General features: G+C 34.6%; 1 protein-coding gene across 1 annotated transcript in view; it reads left to right on the top strand.

The window, feature by feature from the left end:
* nonC (serine/threonine-protein kinase Smg1) overlaps nucleotides 1-16,404 on the top strand; it is a 1,411,261-nt gene that overhangs the window by 196,010 nt on the left and 1,198,847 nt on the right. The window contains exon 11 of the mRNA XM_090378365.1: nucleotides 609-681. Coding sequence (XP_090234491.1) covers nucleotides 609-681 — 73 coding nt within the window. The remainder of the gene's footprint in view (nucleotides 1-608; nucleotides 682-16,404) is intronic.

The raw sequence follows: 16,404 nt of genomic DNA, 5'->3' as shown, positions 1-16,404 counted from the left end.
CTGTTAACTGTTTGATAACATTCCTAAAATTTAATGCATTGCATACTTTAACTAACGTGTTTACTCTACAGGTGCTGTAATAAACTTAAAGTTTATTATAGCAGATTTATTTACTTGTATAGTTAACATTTTTCATCTTCAGTTATATACTTTATACAGATATAGTTTGTTCTGTGTTCTATTGGTTATTCTGATGATATTTTTTGAGTTTTTGATGACTTTTTTATTTTATTTTTATGTTATTGTCTTAATGGTCACCTTTTGTTGGATTACTCTGTTCTGTCTGATTTGCTAGTAATGAAAAAATAAAGGAAATACACCATCTTAACCAATCAAATTGAGTGTCATCTCTGACAAATTGTGGCAAGTTTCAGTTTGTTTTAATATGTAATTAATAAGAATGGAGTTTACTACTTCAGAATAAATAGTTATGAAGGACTAGAACCTGTAATTCTTAATTTTATACAAAATACTTCCACTGTTTTCTTTAATTAACAAAAATATGAAAAAGAAAAACATATTTCTCTGATCCTTTCTGAGATTGCAGATACTTTATTGCTAAGTATGTAATACATAGAATACATAGTGATTTATAATTTTGATTTTAGCGTCTTAAAAACTTTCTGAAGTGTGTTATGATGTCTTTGGAATATACATATCAAGACAGTTTAGTAACAGCTGGTAAGTTAATATTAATCTTTATTAATTGACACAACTGGATTTGTTTTTTACAAATATTTTTTACATAGTATGAACCAGAGGTGTAATGCTCAATACGTTCTACGTTGATATCAATATTTGTAAAATAATAAGAGGAGTTTACCTCAATATAGTACGTAGAACACTTCTGTATGATACTCTCCAGAAATTAAAATGAAAAAAAAAAAAAAATCAAAAATCAAATTTGCTACGGTAATCAAATTTGTTACATTACCGTAACAAATAATTTAAAAAATAATTAAAAATCAATTTAACTATGTATATATTAGCATCATTAATACACAGCCATTTCTGAATAAACAGAATATTTATAAAGTGGCATCGCTTTAAGTTATATCTCGTATTGTGAATACCTTCACAACGAGTTGCCATGATATTGCACCACTTCGAATAAGTAACGCTCCACCTAAGGAGAAGACTAATGTTACTTATTCTCAGACGGCACCGTTTCAGGGCTATTTGGCCCTTCTTCGGTGGGTGGGTAGGTACCCAAGTGATGCAATGATGGCAAAACAGTTATGAAGTATAACTCCACAATATGAGAGATGCCTGATGGTGTATGATGTATTTAGACTAAGATGCATACCCACCCACCGAAGAAGGGCCAAATAGCCTTGAAACAGTGCCGTCTGGGTGGTGGTACCTATCTGAGAATAAGTAACACAGTCTTCTCCTTAGGTGAAGCATTATTTATTCGAAGTAGTGCAATAGCATGGCAACTCGTTGTGAAGGTATTCACAGTATGAGATATAACTTAAAACGATGCCGCCTTATAAATATTCTGTTTATTCAGAAATGGCTGTGTATTAATGATGCTATTGCACTTAATATATACATAGTCTAAATTTGCTCGCAGCTTGAGGCTTTAGCCCTAAATGTATCTTAAATCAATTTAACACAATAAAACTCACTTTCATTCCTGTGATTGCGACATATGATCGAAAAGTGTTGTTCAGGAAGGAAAATCATTTTGCAATTTTTTTCGTTAAATTCTTTTAATTAGTTTTTTTATTTTTAATTGCATTAAATTGATTTTTAATTGTGTTAAATTGAGTTTTATTGTGTTAAATCAATTTTTAATTATTTTGTTACTCTAATGTAAGTTTTTCGATTTAATTTCTGGAGAGTATCATATGGAAGTGTTCTATGTACTATATTGAGGTAAGAGAGGTAAACTTCGCTTATTTTATAAATATTTTTTACACAATTTAATATTTTATGTAGCACCTAATTTAATTTGGAAAGTGCTGATGGAAATACACTGTTTCTAAGACTATTTTCTTCTGCCAGATGTGCACACCAAAATGCACAAAGATTTTTAAAATAATATGACGAATGAAATATTAATGTAAGGCTAATAAAATAACCTTACATTAATGAAATATTAATGTAAGGCTAATAAAATAACCTGCTAAGATGTTTTCTTCTCTCTTTTGTTAGTTACTTAAGAAATACTCAGTTAGGATGGAATAGATATTAGAAGCTAAACTTCTTCAAAAAAACAACTACGAAGGATTCCCCATAGGTTCTAATCTTAACTAAGAAGGAACTCACTTTGAGGATCAAACTTCCATGACAGAATAATGGTTTTGCTACTTGTCACTCATTTAGAAGTCTGGGTTCAAATCCTATTGGAGTCTAAAGGAATTCGTAAAGCCTTCTTCAATCATGTATGTAGTTAGCTGATCTCAGACTGAGGGAGGCGAGTAAGGCATTAGTTGTTCAACTCCATGAGTTGTTCATTTTTTTTTTTTTTTTCACCTACACAACATGCAAATTAGCCCATGAACCCACTTATACAGACAGAATGCACACTCAATATGGTTGTAAATGCTAATGTGCGATAGGAATAATGACAATGGCAGAACTTACGGGACACTTGATGTAATGTTAGCCAAACATTAATTCCTAAAGAAAGTTTGTCCAGCCAGGTTCTCCATCTCACAAAAAAAAAAAAAAAAAAAAAAAAAACCCCATAGATCCTGCCATTGTGTGGGAGAGATGTCATTTAAACCAGCAATTAATTAGCCAAGTTTTTCCATCAGAATTTAATCAATAATTTAATACTTTAGTATTGCACATCACTGACTTAATAGAAATAGCTAATTGTTAAACTTTATTCATTGTCAATTTTCATTTTAATTCATATTTAATTTTTTTAGTAGTTTTGTATATTACAGTATGTTCTATTCATCGTTAATTTTCATTTTAATTCATATTTAATTTTTTTAGTAGTTTTTTTATATTACAATATGTTCTGTTTGGAAATTAAACAGGGATACCACATATAAAAAAAAAGTAATGTAAGAAAATTGTTTTTATATAGCCAGAGTAGAGATAAAATATTGTTAATCAATAGAGAAAACTAAGTGTAATGTGTCTGTACTGTAATGTTTTAAAGAGAAATGGAGCAGCTATAAAAAATATGTAGAGGTTTTGGTTTTAATGAGTGAATTTAGTAATCGTTTATTGTAATTATCTTGTTCTTTTTTTTTTTTTTTTTTTTTTTTTTTATATTTAAGTGCAGCATGGTCTGTACTGTTAGTTTTTTTTTTTTTTTTGAGTTTTGGAAATTGAGTTATATGATTGAATAGATAGGCTAGTTGGAGAGGGTAGGATGTGGGTCTTGGGTCAGCAGCTAACATTTTGTTGTAAGTGTGGACATGTTTTTGTTATGATTTGAGTTCTATTCTATGAAATGCACACTTTTAGATGCTTTAGCCTATATGCATGAAGCACAATTGTCTTCACTGTTCTATCCATCTCTCTCTCTCTTTCTCTCTCTCAATCAATCAATCCACGTATGGTAACTCAACTGCTAGTTGATTGGTATGTATAAAATTTTATATTTGGCTCCTTTGGAAAGATTTCTTGAACTGTCAAAAAACTTTATTAAAATCGGACCAGTAGAAATCTAGCAATTAATTAATTAATTTATTTATTTCATATGTATCAGGCTGTACGATATACAGTGAAACTTCCCTTTAACGGACAGCCATGTGGAACGAAAATCTGTCCTTTAGAGAGAATTGTCCGCTAACAAGAAGTCTGAGGGGGAAAAAAAAAAGAAAGAAAGAAAAATCGTTAAATGTTTAATGTAAAATTAAATTAAATTATATACAGATTTTGCACAATATTTTTGTAAATAATATACATACAATTGTGCTATGCATATTATGACTTTATTTTAAGAAAAATACATACAGTAATCACTTATTTCTTCTGCACCTTCTTCCGGCTGATAATTTTGTTTTCAACATTTGTTTGGAGTGAAGAAACCATCGAAAGTCCTTCAGTATCTTCTTCAGCGGCGAAAAACATTTTTAAACGATTGATTTGTATGAGCGCTGCTTCTGTTTTCATCGGTGGTTCGTCGTTAATATGTTCTTCGACAGAATGACCTCCTTCCATTTCTTCATCCTCATGAGGAACTTCTTGAAAAATATCGATGATAATGTCGTTGATATCTAGAGCACCATCTTCTGTAGTGAGGTTCGAGTCTATATCTTTGTAGCCAGGGTCACTTGTAGCTGAAGGATTGTACATAATCAATAGATGTTGAAGTTCTTGTTCTTCTTGGTGCTCCACATTGCTGTTCACAACTTCAATTTTTGCGTTTGAGAAGCCAGACTTTACAAAACAGTTCACGACAGTTTGTTTTCTAATTGCGTTTACTGAAGAGGAAATCTATTGAATCGCATCTAGGATGCTGATTTTCTTTGCAAGGTCACTCGTTACATCGTTCATGTTTGCAATGAGATGTCTTAAAACACGTTTTCTGTAGTGAAGTTTAAAATTTTTTATTATCCCTTGATCCAAGGGCTGACACTCTGCAGATGTGTTTGGTGGCAGAAAAACGATTTGAATGTTGGACAATTCAATGTGCGGGTGAAATGCAGCATTATCCATGAAAGGAATAATTTTTCTGTTTTGACGAATCATGTTTTGGTTAAAGTGACTTATCCATTCGCTCATGATATCTTGTGTCATCCACGCTTTTTTATTAGACTTCCAGTCAACATTCAAAAGATTCAACTTTATGCCCTTGAAACAACGAGAATTTTGTGGTTTTCCTATAACAAGAGGTTGTTCAAAGTCTCCCAGCATATTTGTACACAATAGTACAGTCAAGCTTTCCTTAGAAATTTTTCCGCCCTGACACTTTTCGTTTTTTATACTCATTGTTTTTTCAGGAAGAGCTTTAAAAAACAACCCTGTTTAGTCACAGTTGTAAATATCCTTAGCTTCAAAATCACGACATAAATCTTCCAATTTGACGGTCCACTCTGTTACAACCCCAGTATCAACAGATCCACCTTCACCACTTACGGTTTTCCAAGAAATTTTATGCCGAGTTTTGAACTTGTCTAGCCATCCCACAGAAGCTTTGAACTCATTTACTCACATAGATTTCGCAACCTCCAAAGCCTTTTTCCTAATAATAGGCCCATTAATGGGAATTTTTTTAGCACATGAGTCGACAAAACCACTCTTACGTAACATTGTCAATTTGAAGTCCAACAGTTTTCGGGAATGATTTTTGAACCTGATCATTTCCGTGTTGCCAAAATTGTTTGAGCAGTTAATTTTTTTCCTTTAGGATGTCGCTTACCTGCGTCTTCCCGATTTTGCATTTTGCAGCGAGATTGCGAACACTATTTTTTTGCCGATCATACGCATTAATGAGTTCGACTTTATCTTTTAAAGTTAAATGTTTACGAGAAGACATTGTGCACTTCACACGACACTGAACAAAACTGAAAAGACGAAAGGCCGACCAAATCCCCCCCCCCGCACACACCGAATTCATCAGAAGTTTTACACGTGCCTTACAATTCTTGAAAAAGGGTTTAGAACCGCGACGTAAACCTTGATAAAATTCAGAGAATCGGAAATAGAAAATAAACACACGATTGAGGCAATACGTGGAAGAAAAGTTCATAGAAAAAGAGCCGTGAGCTCACCCGCTGTCCGTTATGGGGAGATCAAATTAAGTGCTAATTTAAACGAAACAGTGCAGATTGCCTGTCCACGTCCGTTACAGAGAATGTTCGCTAGACAGAAGCTGAAAACACGTTAAAACCAATGGAGGTGAGTTGGGGAATTTGAAAATGTCCGTTGTAGAGAGATGTCCGTTAAAGAGAGGTGTCCGTTAGGAGAAGTTTCACTGTATACCATATACTGTAACTTAAGCATTGGATATTGTTTGTTTTTGTATGCTGATTGGGAGAATGAATGAGTGAGCAATATGTTGGATGTGCAAGGAAACAAAATGCCATAAAAGTTGTTGCATTCTGCTTGCTTTCTTTTATAAATCACAAATTATTTATTATTTTAAAACACACACACACACACACACACACACACACACACACACACACACACACACACACACACACACACACACAGTAATGTTAAATGAGCTATTTGAATGTGTTTGGCAGAAGTGGGTATGCTGAAATTCCATTTTTTCTGATATTTAATTTGATAATAGCTTAATAAATCACTAAGAATTAGATGGTTGGTTTGTTGGAGTATATATTAAATCCAAATAATGCTGTGATGCTTGCTTTCCCTTAAAAACGCAAATTCTTAAAACTATTATAAATTGTGCACTTGTGTGTTAATTGAGTTATATTTAATTTCTCCCTTTAATTTTAATATATATTCTCCCTATTTTTTTTTAACTGTTCTGCTGAAATGTTTAATTATATACCTTTTATAAGAGTTTTGGAGACTGAATATCACATTGAATCACTCAGCATATCCTTGATAACTTAGACAGTATTGTGTATATAAAACAGTTTAATGAACAAGAAAATAAAACAAGTAACATGCATACATATGTTCATCAAATATACAACAATTAGTTGTGACTGTATCTGGGAATAAAAGAGTATTAAGGTTATTTAAAAGATATAGTTATTAACAGCTTAATTTAGGAGGATTTTTAAGTCACAGTAATAAAGATTATCCTTCCTCCTAATAAGGATTATTTTTCCTCCCTGAATATATCTTGTTTATAGAGATGAATTCCGCTGTCATATCTACTGATGCTCCATCTTGTTTGGAATCACACTGCTGTGGGGAATGAAATACAAGGCAATATTTTTACCATCACTGGGCGGGGTTCAGAGGATGTAGACCTATTTTATGACAGTTATTGTCAGAAGTTAGAATTTCTTATCTGCACGAAAAGCTGAAAATAAATCACGTAATAATGCTGCATTTTTTCATTTGCATTTACCCACTAAGTCTTAGCAGTTCCTGACAAAATCAGATGAAATTCTGATTAACAGATTAGAAAATCTTGTTTGGAATTAGTTATTATGTATTATGATTTATGCACTAATTGAGTGAATCCCAGTAACTTTCAAAAGAAATAGTCTTCTTGGTTTATAGAATATTCTGTTAGTAAGTTTTCAGTTTATATTAAAAAAAAAAAAAATTTTTTTTTTTTTTCACATTCCTTGAATGTGCTTAGCTGGTTGAAGACACAGAACAGTCTCAGCAAGTATATTGTTTTTTGTTGGTACTTTTAAAATCCTTTCATAATGTGGATAGCTGCATACAAATTTGTGTGAAAAGTTAATCCCTACATTTATCAACCTTTTGGCTCAATTATTTAAGTCAGTCAACAATATTTCAGTAATTGTTAATGATGTCAAGAATAAATTATGATATTTTTCAGAAGTTACGAAACAATAATAAATAATATTTTTCTACCATTGCCTAAACAGTTTTAAATCAGGCATGGAATTGCACTTCATAAAGGTTGTTATTGAAGAATCTTTTAGGACACTGGTTTTTTATTTTTTCTAGATTTATCAGAGAGGCATATACAGGGGACTCCCTACTCTTATGACTGCTTGACCCCCCCCCCCCCATTCATGTCCTTTCTATGTACTTAAATGACCAAACTTGCATTCTAATAATGGTTTGGCAATATGGTCGCTATATACTAGTACTTATATGTTGCATTGTTTAAAGCTCTTCTCTTATTAGAAGCATAATGATAGAGCTATATAATCTGTGATTTTTCATTCTCCCCCCATCTGATTTTATTGAACTACACTCTGGTCATGGAATGTAGACAAATCACCAAATCATGTAAACAAAAGCAAGTGAACAGTCCCAATAATTATTAGTGCACTATGTATGAGAGGTGTTGTTTACATCAAGTGACCGAAGCATCATTTTACCAGATATCTGCGAGAGGTAATCATCTAATAATTATGCCCTGTTTGTTTACTGCTTGTTGTCCCCTTTCTGTGAATGAACTGTACTGAACGATCGTGCGCCGACCGGGCTAGCCGAGTGGGTAAAGTACCTGCCCGGCAACCCAAAGGTCGCGGGTTCGATTCCCGCCTCGGGCTTGGATCAAAGTACTGCAAAAACCTTGGGAGGTGCAATATGGCCACAGAAGCCGATGCGCCAACAACTAACAAATCAAAAAAATCAGAACGATCGTGCGAATATGCTGACTTGTCTCATATACTCAACTAACACAGTAGATAATACACCATGTAGATTGTCTAAAATGAACATATCTGTTTTGTACAACTTATTGATTTTCTAAGTTTTTATTAGTGTACAGTATTTTACAAATTTCAAAATTGTTTTCCATTCAACAATGTCTGAAAAGATGAAGAGTTATGGTATTCAGAATAATAGCTCATACAAAAAGTCAAGGAAAGACGTAACATTAGAAGTTAACCATTAAATCAACATGAATCACAAATGAAAGTGAATGAAATTGTAGGCAAGTTCAAATTGTTGTATTCTTCAGTGAATACTATCTTGTAAGATAAAGAAAAATATTTAAAGGAAGTGAAGAGCATTAGTTCATTGCGGTCAACAGTGATAAGAAAAAGAGAAGTCCTTAATCTGGAAGTTGAAAATGTTTTGATTGTATGAATTAATCATCAGACACAAAACAAACCATTCATATGGCTCTAAATCAAGCAACAATTTTGGCAAAGGTATTGTCTGTTTTTGAAACTCTTAAGAAGAAACGTGGCAAGATGGCAATGAATGAAACATTTAATGCAAGCAAAGTATGGGTTGATCACTTCCGGAAAAGAATTGGTTGGCATAACATTAGAGTTCAAGGGGAAGCTGTAAGCCTGAAATCTGCTCTGTGAAAGATTTTTCAGCTAAATTGACTGACATAATTAAGAAGGAAGGCTACTGTTCAAAACAGTTATTCAGCATTGACAAAATGGGGATAATTTTGGGGATTGCCTTCACGAAGCTACATTGCTAAAGAAGAAAAGTTGATCCCTGGCTTCAGAGTTGGAAAGGATTGACTGACTTTATTGCTGGGATCAAATGCAGCAGGTGATTGCAAATTGAAACCCTTACTAATTTATTGTGCTGAGAGTCCAAGAGCACTCAAAAGTTCACCCAAAACAACCCTTCCAGTAATTTGGAAATCTAATGCTAGAGCTTAGATGACTGCATCAATATTTGAAGATTGGCTTTGCGTCAGAGATCAAGAAATATTGTACTGACAATATTTCTTTTCATTTTTGTTTAATTTTGAAATATTTCTTTTCATTTTCGTTTAATTTTGAAATATTTCTTTTCATTTTTGTTTAATTTTGAAATATTTCATTCCATTTAAAGTAATGCTGCTTCTTCTGTAATGCACCAGGTCATTTTGCAGTGCTTCAAAAGCACCATCCTAATGTCAAGATAAAATTTTTTTACCTCCCAAAATTACAATTCTTCTTCATCTGATGGATCAAGAAATTATTGCCTCCTTCGTGGCATACTGTCTTCAACAAACATTTGAAAAGCTTATCAAAGCAGTGGACAAGGAAAATGGATGACAAATTACAGAATTTTGGAAGAAATTCAACATTTTGGATGGTAAAAACCATCAGAGATTCCGGGAATGATATCTCATAATCCAACCTAAGGGGTGCTTAGAATAAACTCTGCCCTTAATTTGTTCATGATTTTGGAGACATTGAAAATCCTGTAAAAAGTACAAGTGAAACTGTGGTTGAGATAGCAAATTTATTGCAATTAGAGATTTCTGAAGATGTAACTGAATTGTTAAACACTCACAAAGAATATCTTAGTAATGAGGATCTTATTGAAATAGTAGATCAAGGGATCATTGACAAAGAAGTTGAATTTGTAACTTCTTCATTTACAGTTCAATGACTTATGAAAGCATTTGAACACATTGAATCAGCATTGAAAGTTTTCGAGACAGACGACCTAAATTTTTAATGCAGTTCGAAAGTTATTGCAGCAATAAGGGATGACTATGCAGGGAGATTTATCATGAGAAGAAGAAAGTGTCTTTATTTGAAAACTCACTGTACCTTTATTTCAAGTCAGTCAATCCTAAAACCAAAGTCCAGCTTTCAGAGTATTTTCAATCTGCTCCTCCCTGAAACTCACATTTGTTATTTGCTGAGCCCCATAAAATTCCTAATTGATGAACGTTTTAAGAACTTTAATGTGTACAGATTTTTATTTTTATGCTTGTTCTTAACTTTTTCTTTTAAAATCATAAATGTTTTTAAATGCACCTTTTTGTGTTTATATTTTAATTTCACATTTCACGTACAGCATTTCATTTTGATAGTGAAAATTGGCATTTTTAGTAAAAGCCAAGTGCATGCGGCATACATGCTTTGTCATGTTCATCAGTCTGCTTTGTGCCTGAGAAAGTGAATACCACCAGCTGCAGTATTTTACCATTTGAAATGTGCTCCCAGGAATGGAACTTTAAATAACAACATTACTTATGTCCATGGAATTTTGTGGTTTGACTTACTACTATCAACTTCCACATGAGAGGCATTGGCCAGGAACCAGTTATGTCATAGAAACAAGAGTCTGTTGTACAATGCTGATGAAAATTGAAATTATTTTATAACTTGAAGCCTAATAAAATCCTGGAAATGACAAGCAATTCCTGTAAAGGTGGTGAACAAACAAGGAACTTCTTGTGCTAATTTGGATGCAAGTGAAACAATGGATAAATGGAAATATGGCTAAAACAAAAGTAATGATGAACAAGTATACCATGGAAAGGGAAATAATGATTGAAGGAGCAGTAATTGAAAAGGTGGAGTTGTATACTTATCTGGGACAAGTTATTAGCCGTAATAATGATAAATGGCTGGAAGTCAAGAGAAGAATAAATTTTGGATGGATAGCATTCAGGAAATATAGTCACATACTGAAGAGCAATATCGCAGTTTGTCTGAAACGTAAAATAATGAATCAATGTATACTCCCCACCATGACTTATGGAAGTGAAACTTGGGCACTCACCAAAAGAATGGAAGAGAAGCTGAGAACTACACAGCGACGAATGGAACAAATTATACTGGGAATCAGACTGTTAGATAAGAAGAGAAACACATGGATTAGGCAGCAAACTCAGGTAAAGGACATTCTTATCAAAACTAAAGAACTAAAATGGTCTTGGGCAGGACACATAGCCCGAAGACATGATGACAGATGGACTAAGAAAATAACAGAATGGTACCCAAGAGGAGCTAGAAGAAAACCTGGAAGACAAAGGCGGAGATGCATGAGTTTTTGGGTAGTAAATGGATGGCCAGTGCTCAAAACAGAAGGAACTGGAAAGTTGCTGGAGAGGCCTTCATCCTGCAGTGGATTGAAAATGGCTGATGATGATGATGATGAAACAATGGAAGCCATTTATCATAGGTGAATCATCCATCTGTATGTCCTTCATCATGCATTACACTTTCTGAGCATGTACTTAGCATTACAACTGAATTTTGTTTTTTAGCATTTTACTATGAATAGGCGTGCACATAGCCCCAGAACCTTTGCTGCATTAAACCTCCATAAAAAACACACACTCACACGCACGCACGCGCATGTAGTAGTATTAGTAGTAGTAGTAGTGGTGACATGTGATGCAAGAAAGCAACTGTATGAGCTTATGCAGCATCAGCCAAAAAAAAAAATAAATAAATAAAATAAGATAAAATAAAAAAAATCACACCATTCCCTCCAAACGCCTGTCCAGTTCCTCCTTAAATTTAACCTGTCAACTTTCACAATGACAGATGGAAGTTTTTCCAGCAATTAACCACCCGCTGGATAAAGGCAAATTTCCGCACATCTATTCTACATCTGTCTTTTCTTAATTTGAATTTATGCCCCCATAGGTTTGTAATCTGAAGAAGTGGAAGGATCCCATCATAATTCAGCATGCTCAACCCATCCAAGGCCTTATATACCTCAATCAGATCACCGTGCAGGTGCCTAGTCTCCAGCCACTGCAATTTGCAGAACTTAAGCCTCTCTTGGTAAGAGGATCCCTTCATTCCCCTCACCAATCTTGTTGCCCTTCTCTGTACACGCTCAAGTAAATCTACATCCTTCCTAAAATGAGACCTCCAGACCTGTACGCAGTACTCAAGGCGTGGCCTGACCGTTGCTTTATATAGAGGGACAATCACCTCCTCCTCCCTGCTAGCAAAATTCCTATATATCATTGACAAAACCCCATTACCTGCCCTGGCAGCCTGTCTGCATTGCTCAGAAAACTTCATATCTGACTGCACAATTACTTCCAGGTCTTTTTCATTTTCTACCACCTTAAGTGTAGTGCCACACAGTTGATACGTTTCTCTGGGATTACTTCTACCCATATGCAGTACTTTGCATTTGTCAAGGTTAAACTTCAGTTGCCACTTCTTAGCCCATCTGCCCAAATTATTTAGATACTGTTGCAGTAGCACACTGCTATTACTGTCATTAACAACCCTGCCAACTTTTGTATCATCTGCAAACTTTGACATTAAGCCTGATATACCTTCATCAATATTATTGATAAATATACAAAACAACAGTGGACCTAACACCGAACCCTGTGGGACTCCACTAATAACATTAGGCCACGAAGAGCAGCACCTATTGATTACCACCCTCTGTCTTCTCCCACTTAACCATTCTTTTATCCATTGTAGCAACTTACCCTTAATACCATTCTGCTCCAATTTGTACTATAGTCTTCCATGCGCAACAGTGTCAAAAGCTTTCCTGAAAACCAAATATATGATATCAAAATTATTTTTTGCATCCAGTTCCTTTGTAACCACATCATCTTTGTAACCACATCAAAGTTGTCAAATTTGTCAGACAAGACTTTCCCTTAACAAACCCATGCTGTGTGTGAATTATTGCCGCAGTCTTGTCTAGATGATCCTGCAATGCATCTTTAACCAGTGACTCCATTATTTTACCCGGAACAGAAGTTAAACTAACTGGTCTGTAATTACTCGTGTCACCCTTTGATCCCCCTTTGTGAATTGGGGATACATTTGCACATCTCCAGTCCGTGGGGACATCCCCTGAATCCAAGGATGTTCTCATAATTATGGCTAAGGGTTTGCTTAGTTGCTTTGCCGCCTACTTTAATATAACTGGATGGATCCCATCCACCCCATGTGCTTTTCTTATGTTTAACTTCAACAATTTCTCCTCTACTTTGCTTTCAGTTATTACAAAATCATTAAGTATCCTGCTACAATTTGATAACCTTCTGCCATTTTCAAACCTTAATAATTCCTCATGTGTGAATGTAGATGCAAAATACTCATTCAGTTTGTTTGCTATCTGAGCAGGATCATCAACAGTCGAACCATCGATGTCAAGTGGACCAATCAGATTGATCTCCTTCCTTTTAGAGTTTATATAAGTAAAGAAATCCTTGCTGTTTAGCATCTTTTGCCAAGGATTTCTCGTAATCTGCCTTCGCCTGCCTAACCTCCTTTGTGACCTGATTACAGACTAGCTTATATCTGCCATAGGCTTCTGAGTTGCTTGATAATTTATATGCATCCCATGCATTTTTCTTCTCTGTTACGAGTCTCTTTATTTTATGTTTTGTATTAGTTTATGAGATAACCATTTAGGCCTAAACCTTGTACAAGGTTTAGGAAGTAGTACTTAGAAGTAGTAGTAGTAGTAGTAGAGGCATGTGATGCAAGGAAGAGTGTATGAGCTAATGTAGCATCAGTCAAAAAAAAAAAAAAAAAAAAAAAATACCCCAAAAAATTTCACACATCCATTCCCTCTAAAGTTTGTCCAGTTCCCCCTTGAATTTATTTAAGCTATCAACTTCCACAATGACAGCCAGAAGTTTGTTCCAGCAATCAACTACCCACTGGCTAAAGGCAATTTCCACACATCTTTTTTACAACTAGCTTTCCTCAATTTGAATTTATGCCACCGCAAGTTCTTAATCTGAGCAAGTGGAAGAATCCCATCAGAATTCAGCATGCTCAACCCATTCAAGGCCTTATACACCTCAATCAGATCACCTTGCAGATGCCTAGTTTCCAGCCACTGCAATTTGCAGAACTTAAGCCTTTCTTGATAGGACTCCCTTTATTGCCCTTCTATGTACACTCTCAAGCAACTCTACATCCATCCTGAAATGAGGCTTTCAGACCTGTACGTAGTACTTGAGGCATGGCCCGACCATTGCCTTATGCAAAGGGATAATCACCACCTTTTCCCTACTAGCAAAATATTCCTGTATATCATTGACAATACCCCATGACCTGCTTCCGCAACCTGTCTGCATTGCTCAGAAAACTTTATATCTGACTGCACAGTGACTTCAAGGTCTTTTTCATTTACTACCACCCTAAGTGTAGTACAGTTGGTACGTTTCTCTGGGGTTATTTCTACCCCAAAGAAAAATTATGCAGTACTTTGCATTTGTCAATGTTAAACTTAGTGCCACTTATCAGTCCATCTGCCCAACTTTACTAGATTCTGTTGCAGTAGCACACTGCCATTACTGTCATTAAGTAATGGCAGTGTGCTACTACAACAGGATCTAGAAAAGTTGGACAGTTTCTGAGGTTTGTCACAGACATTCTTCTAGATTATGGGCTTATGAGGTGGAGCCATTTAAATAACGAAATTTTTCAATAAAATATTTTGGAAACCACAGTAGAAGTCCAAGTCCCCAGTATTTTAAGCACATCAACATGAAATCTCTACTTGTGATTTATTAAAATTGCTTAAATGCTTGGATGACAAGCAGTATTTTTGCCTCATGATTTTAAAGTAAGTTTATGCCATTAGTGAGAACCAACTTGCTTTCCAAAAAAGTTGAAGAAAAGGCTCTGCTGCTGTTTCATACTTTGGCTGATGTCCTGAAATTGAAAGATGGCAAGATCAGAGTTGTGTTTGTGTCAAGGAACACAACTGCAATAATTCAGTTCATGGATCAGGGCATTATTTGAGCTTTAAATTCTGCTATCACAGTGAGAAACTTGCTGCTGTTGTGAACTCCGAAATTCAATTTCTAGAATTTCTGAAAACATTAACACTGAAAGACCTTGCATACAATGTTGGATTAATGTGGCAGAAAGTATGCTCAACAGCAATTGAAAATGGCTGGGAAAAATGTATTGGAAAAGCTGCAATCACTAATAATAACCTTAAATTAGCAGCACTTTCAGACCAAAAAGCAAAGGCTGCATGTAATGTTCTTGGTGGCAGCCTTGGAGCTGATGATCTGGCTGTTTGCAGGAAGCGCCAGAGCCGTGCATTACCTGAGTGAGGAAGAACTCACAGCCTCTGTGAACAGTGGGAAGACAATTGACTAATAGAAGGCTGGTGACATAGGGAGTGAATCAGAAGATAGTGTGGATGACTTGTGTAAGGAAAAACCACCAGAAATTAACAAAGTGCTTAAAAACATTAATGAGGTGTGCATGATTAGAACATCAGAGTTCTAACCGTGCCACATCTTAATTTATTGCATCTGACCACTATTAAGTATTATGTACTGAAAAAATACGGTCATCTGTTCAGCAAACTAATTGTATGACAATTTCAGAATGGATGCATAAATGTAAGTCCATATCAGCATTGTGTATTAGTAGAATGCAAAGGGAATGATATTTCCTTTAATACTAGGTCTTTTCATCTGGATACTCTTAAAACATTAATTTTCAAAATAATTAGAGGAATTACCTCAATATATGCATGTATGATATTCCTTAACTAACACTCTCCTTCAATTTAAGCGAGTATTTAAATAACAAAATGAATTCAACCATCGGAGGCAGACCATTATCTCTAAACCTGTCATCAATATACATCAGAACTCCAACGAATGACATGAGTGAGAGAAGTCGTTGTACCTATAAATTAAAAACGAATACAAATAACTTCTGAAAATCTTAAAATTCTAAAACCTTATTTACTTTCCTTAAGTGGATGGAACTTCTCGACCTTAGTTGTGATCACAGGATAGTAAACTTAAAATGATTTGTTGAATGTATATATGAGAGATTATTTGTTGTCACTGAGCATGTGACAAATTAAAGAGTTGAATAAGAAGCCTTCCTACAAAGAGATCAAGCTAATCCCTGTATTATTTACTAAAAGTAACAAAAATTATAGAAAATATTAGGCATCATACGAATTACGATTTAATTTAATTGCCAGCGTTTCAGCTATTAATAATTTTCTGTAGTTACATTGAACATTAATAATTTTTGCATCATTAAAGAAAATGTATCATCCTCATTAATAGCATGGAAGGTCAATTCAGAGACTGTGGAATGTGAAGCATGTACTGAAGCTCTGTGTTGTTTTACTTGTGTATGCAGAGTACAGCGTGTCGATCCCTGATAGGACGAGTCACAATCT

The sequence above is a fragment of the Mastigoproctus giganteus genome, chromosome 7, assembly GCF_048544385.1.
Source record: "Mastigoproctus giganteus isolate SK-2022 chromosome 7, ASM4854438v1, whole genome shotgun sequence".
Lineage (NCBI taxonomy): Eukaryota > Metazoa > Arthropoda > Arachnida > Uropygi > Thelyphonidae > Mastigoproctus > Mastigoproctus giganteus.
This window is presented reverse-complemented; position numbering and strand designations above follow the sequence as displayed.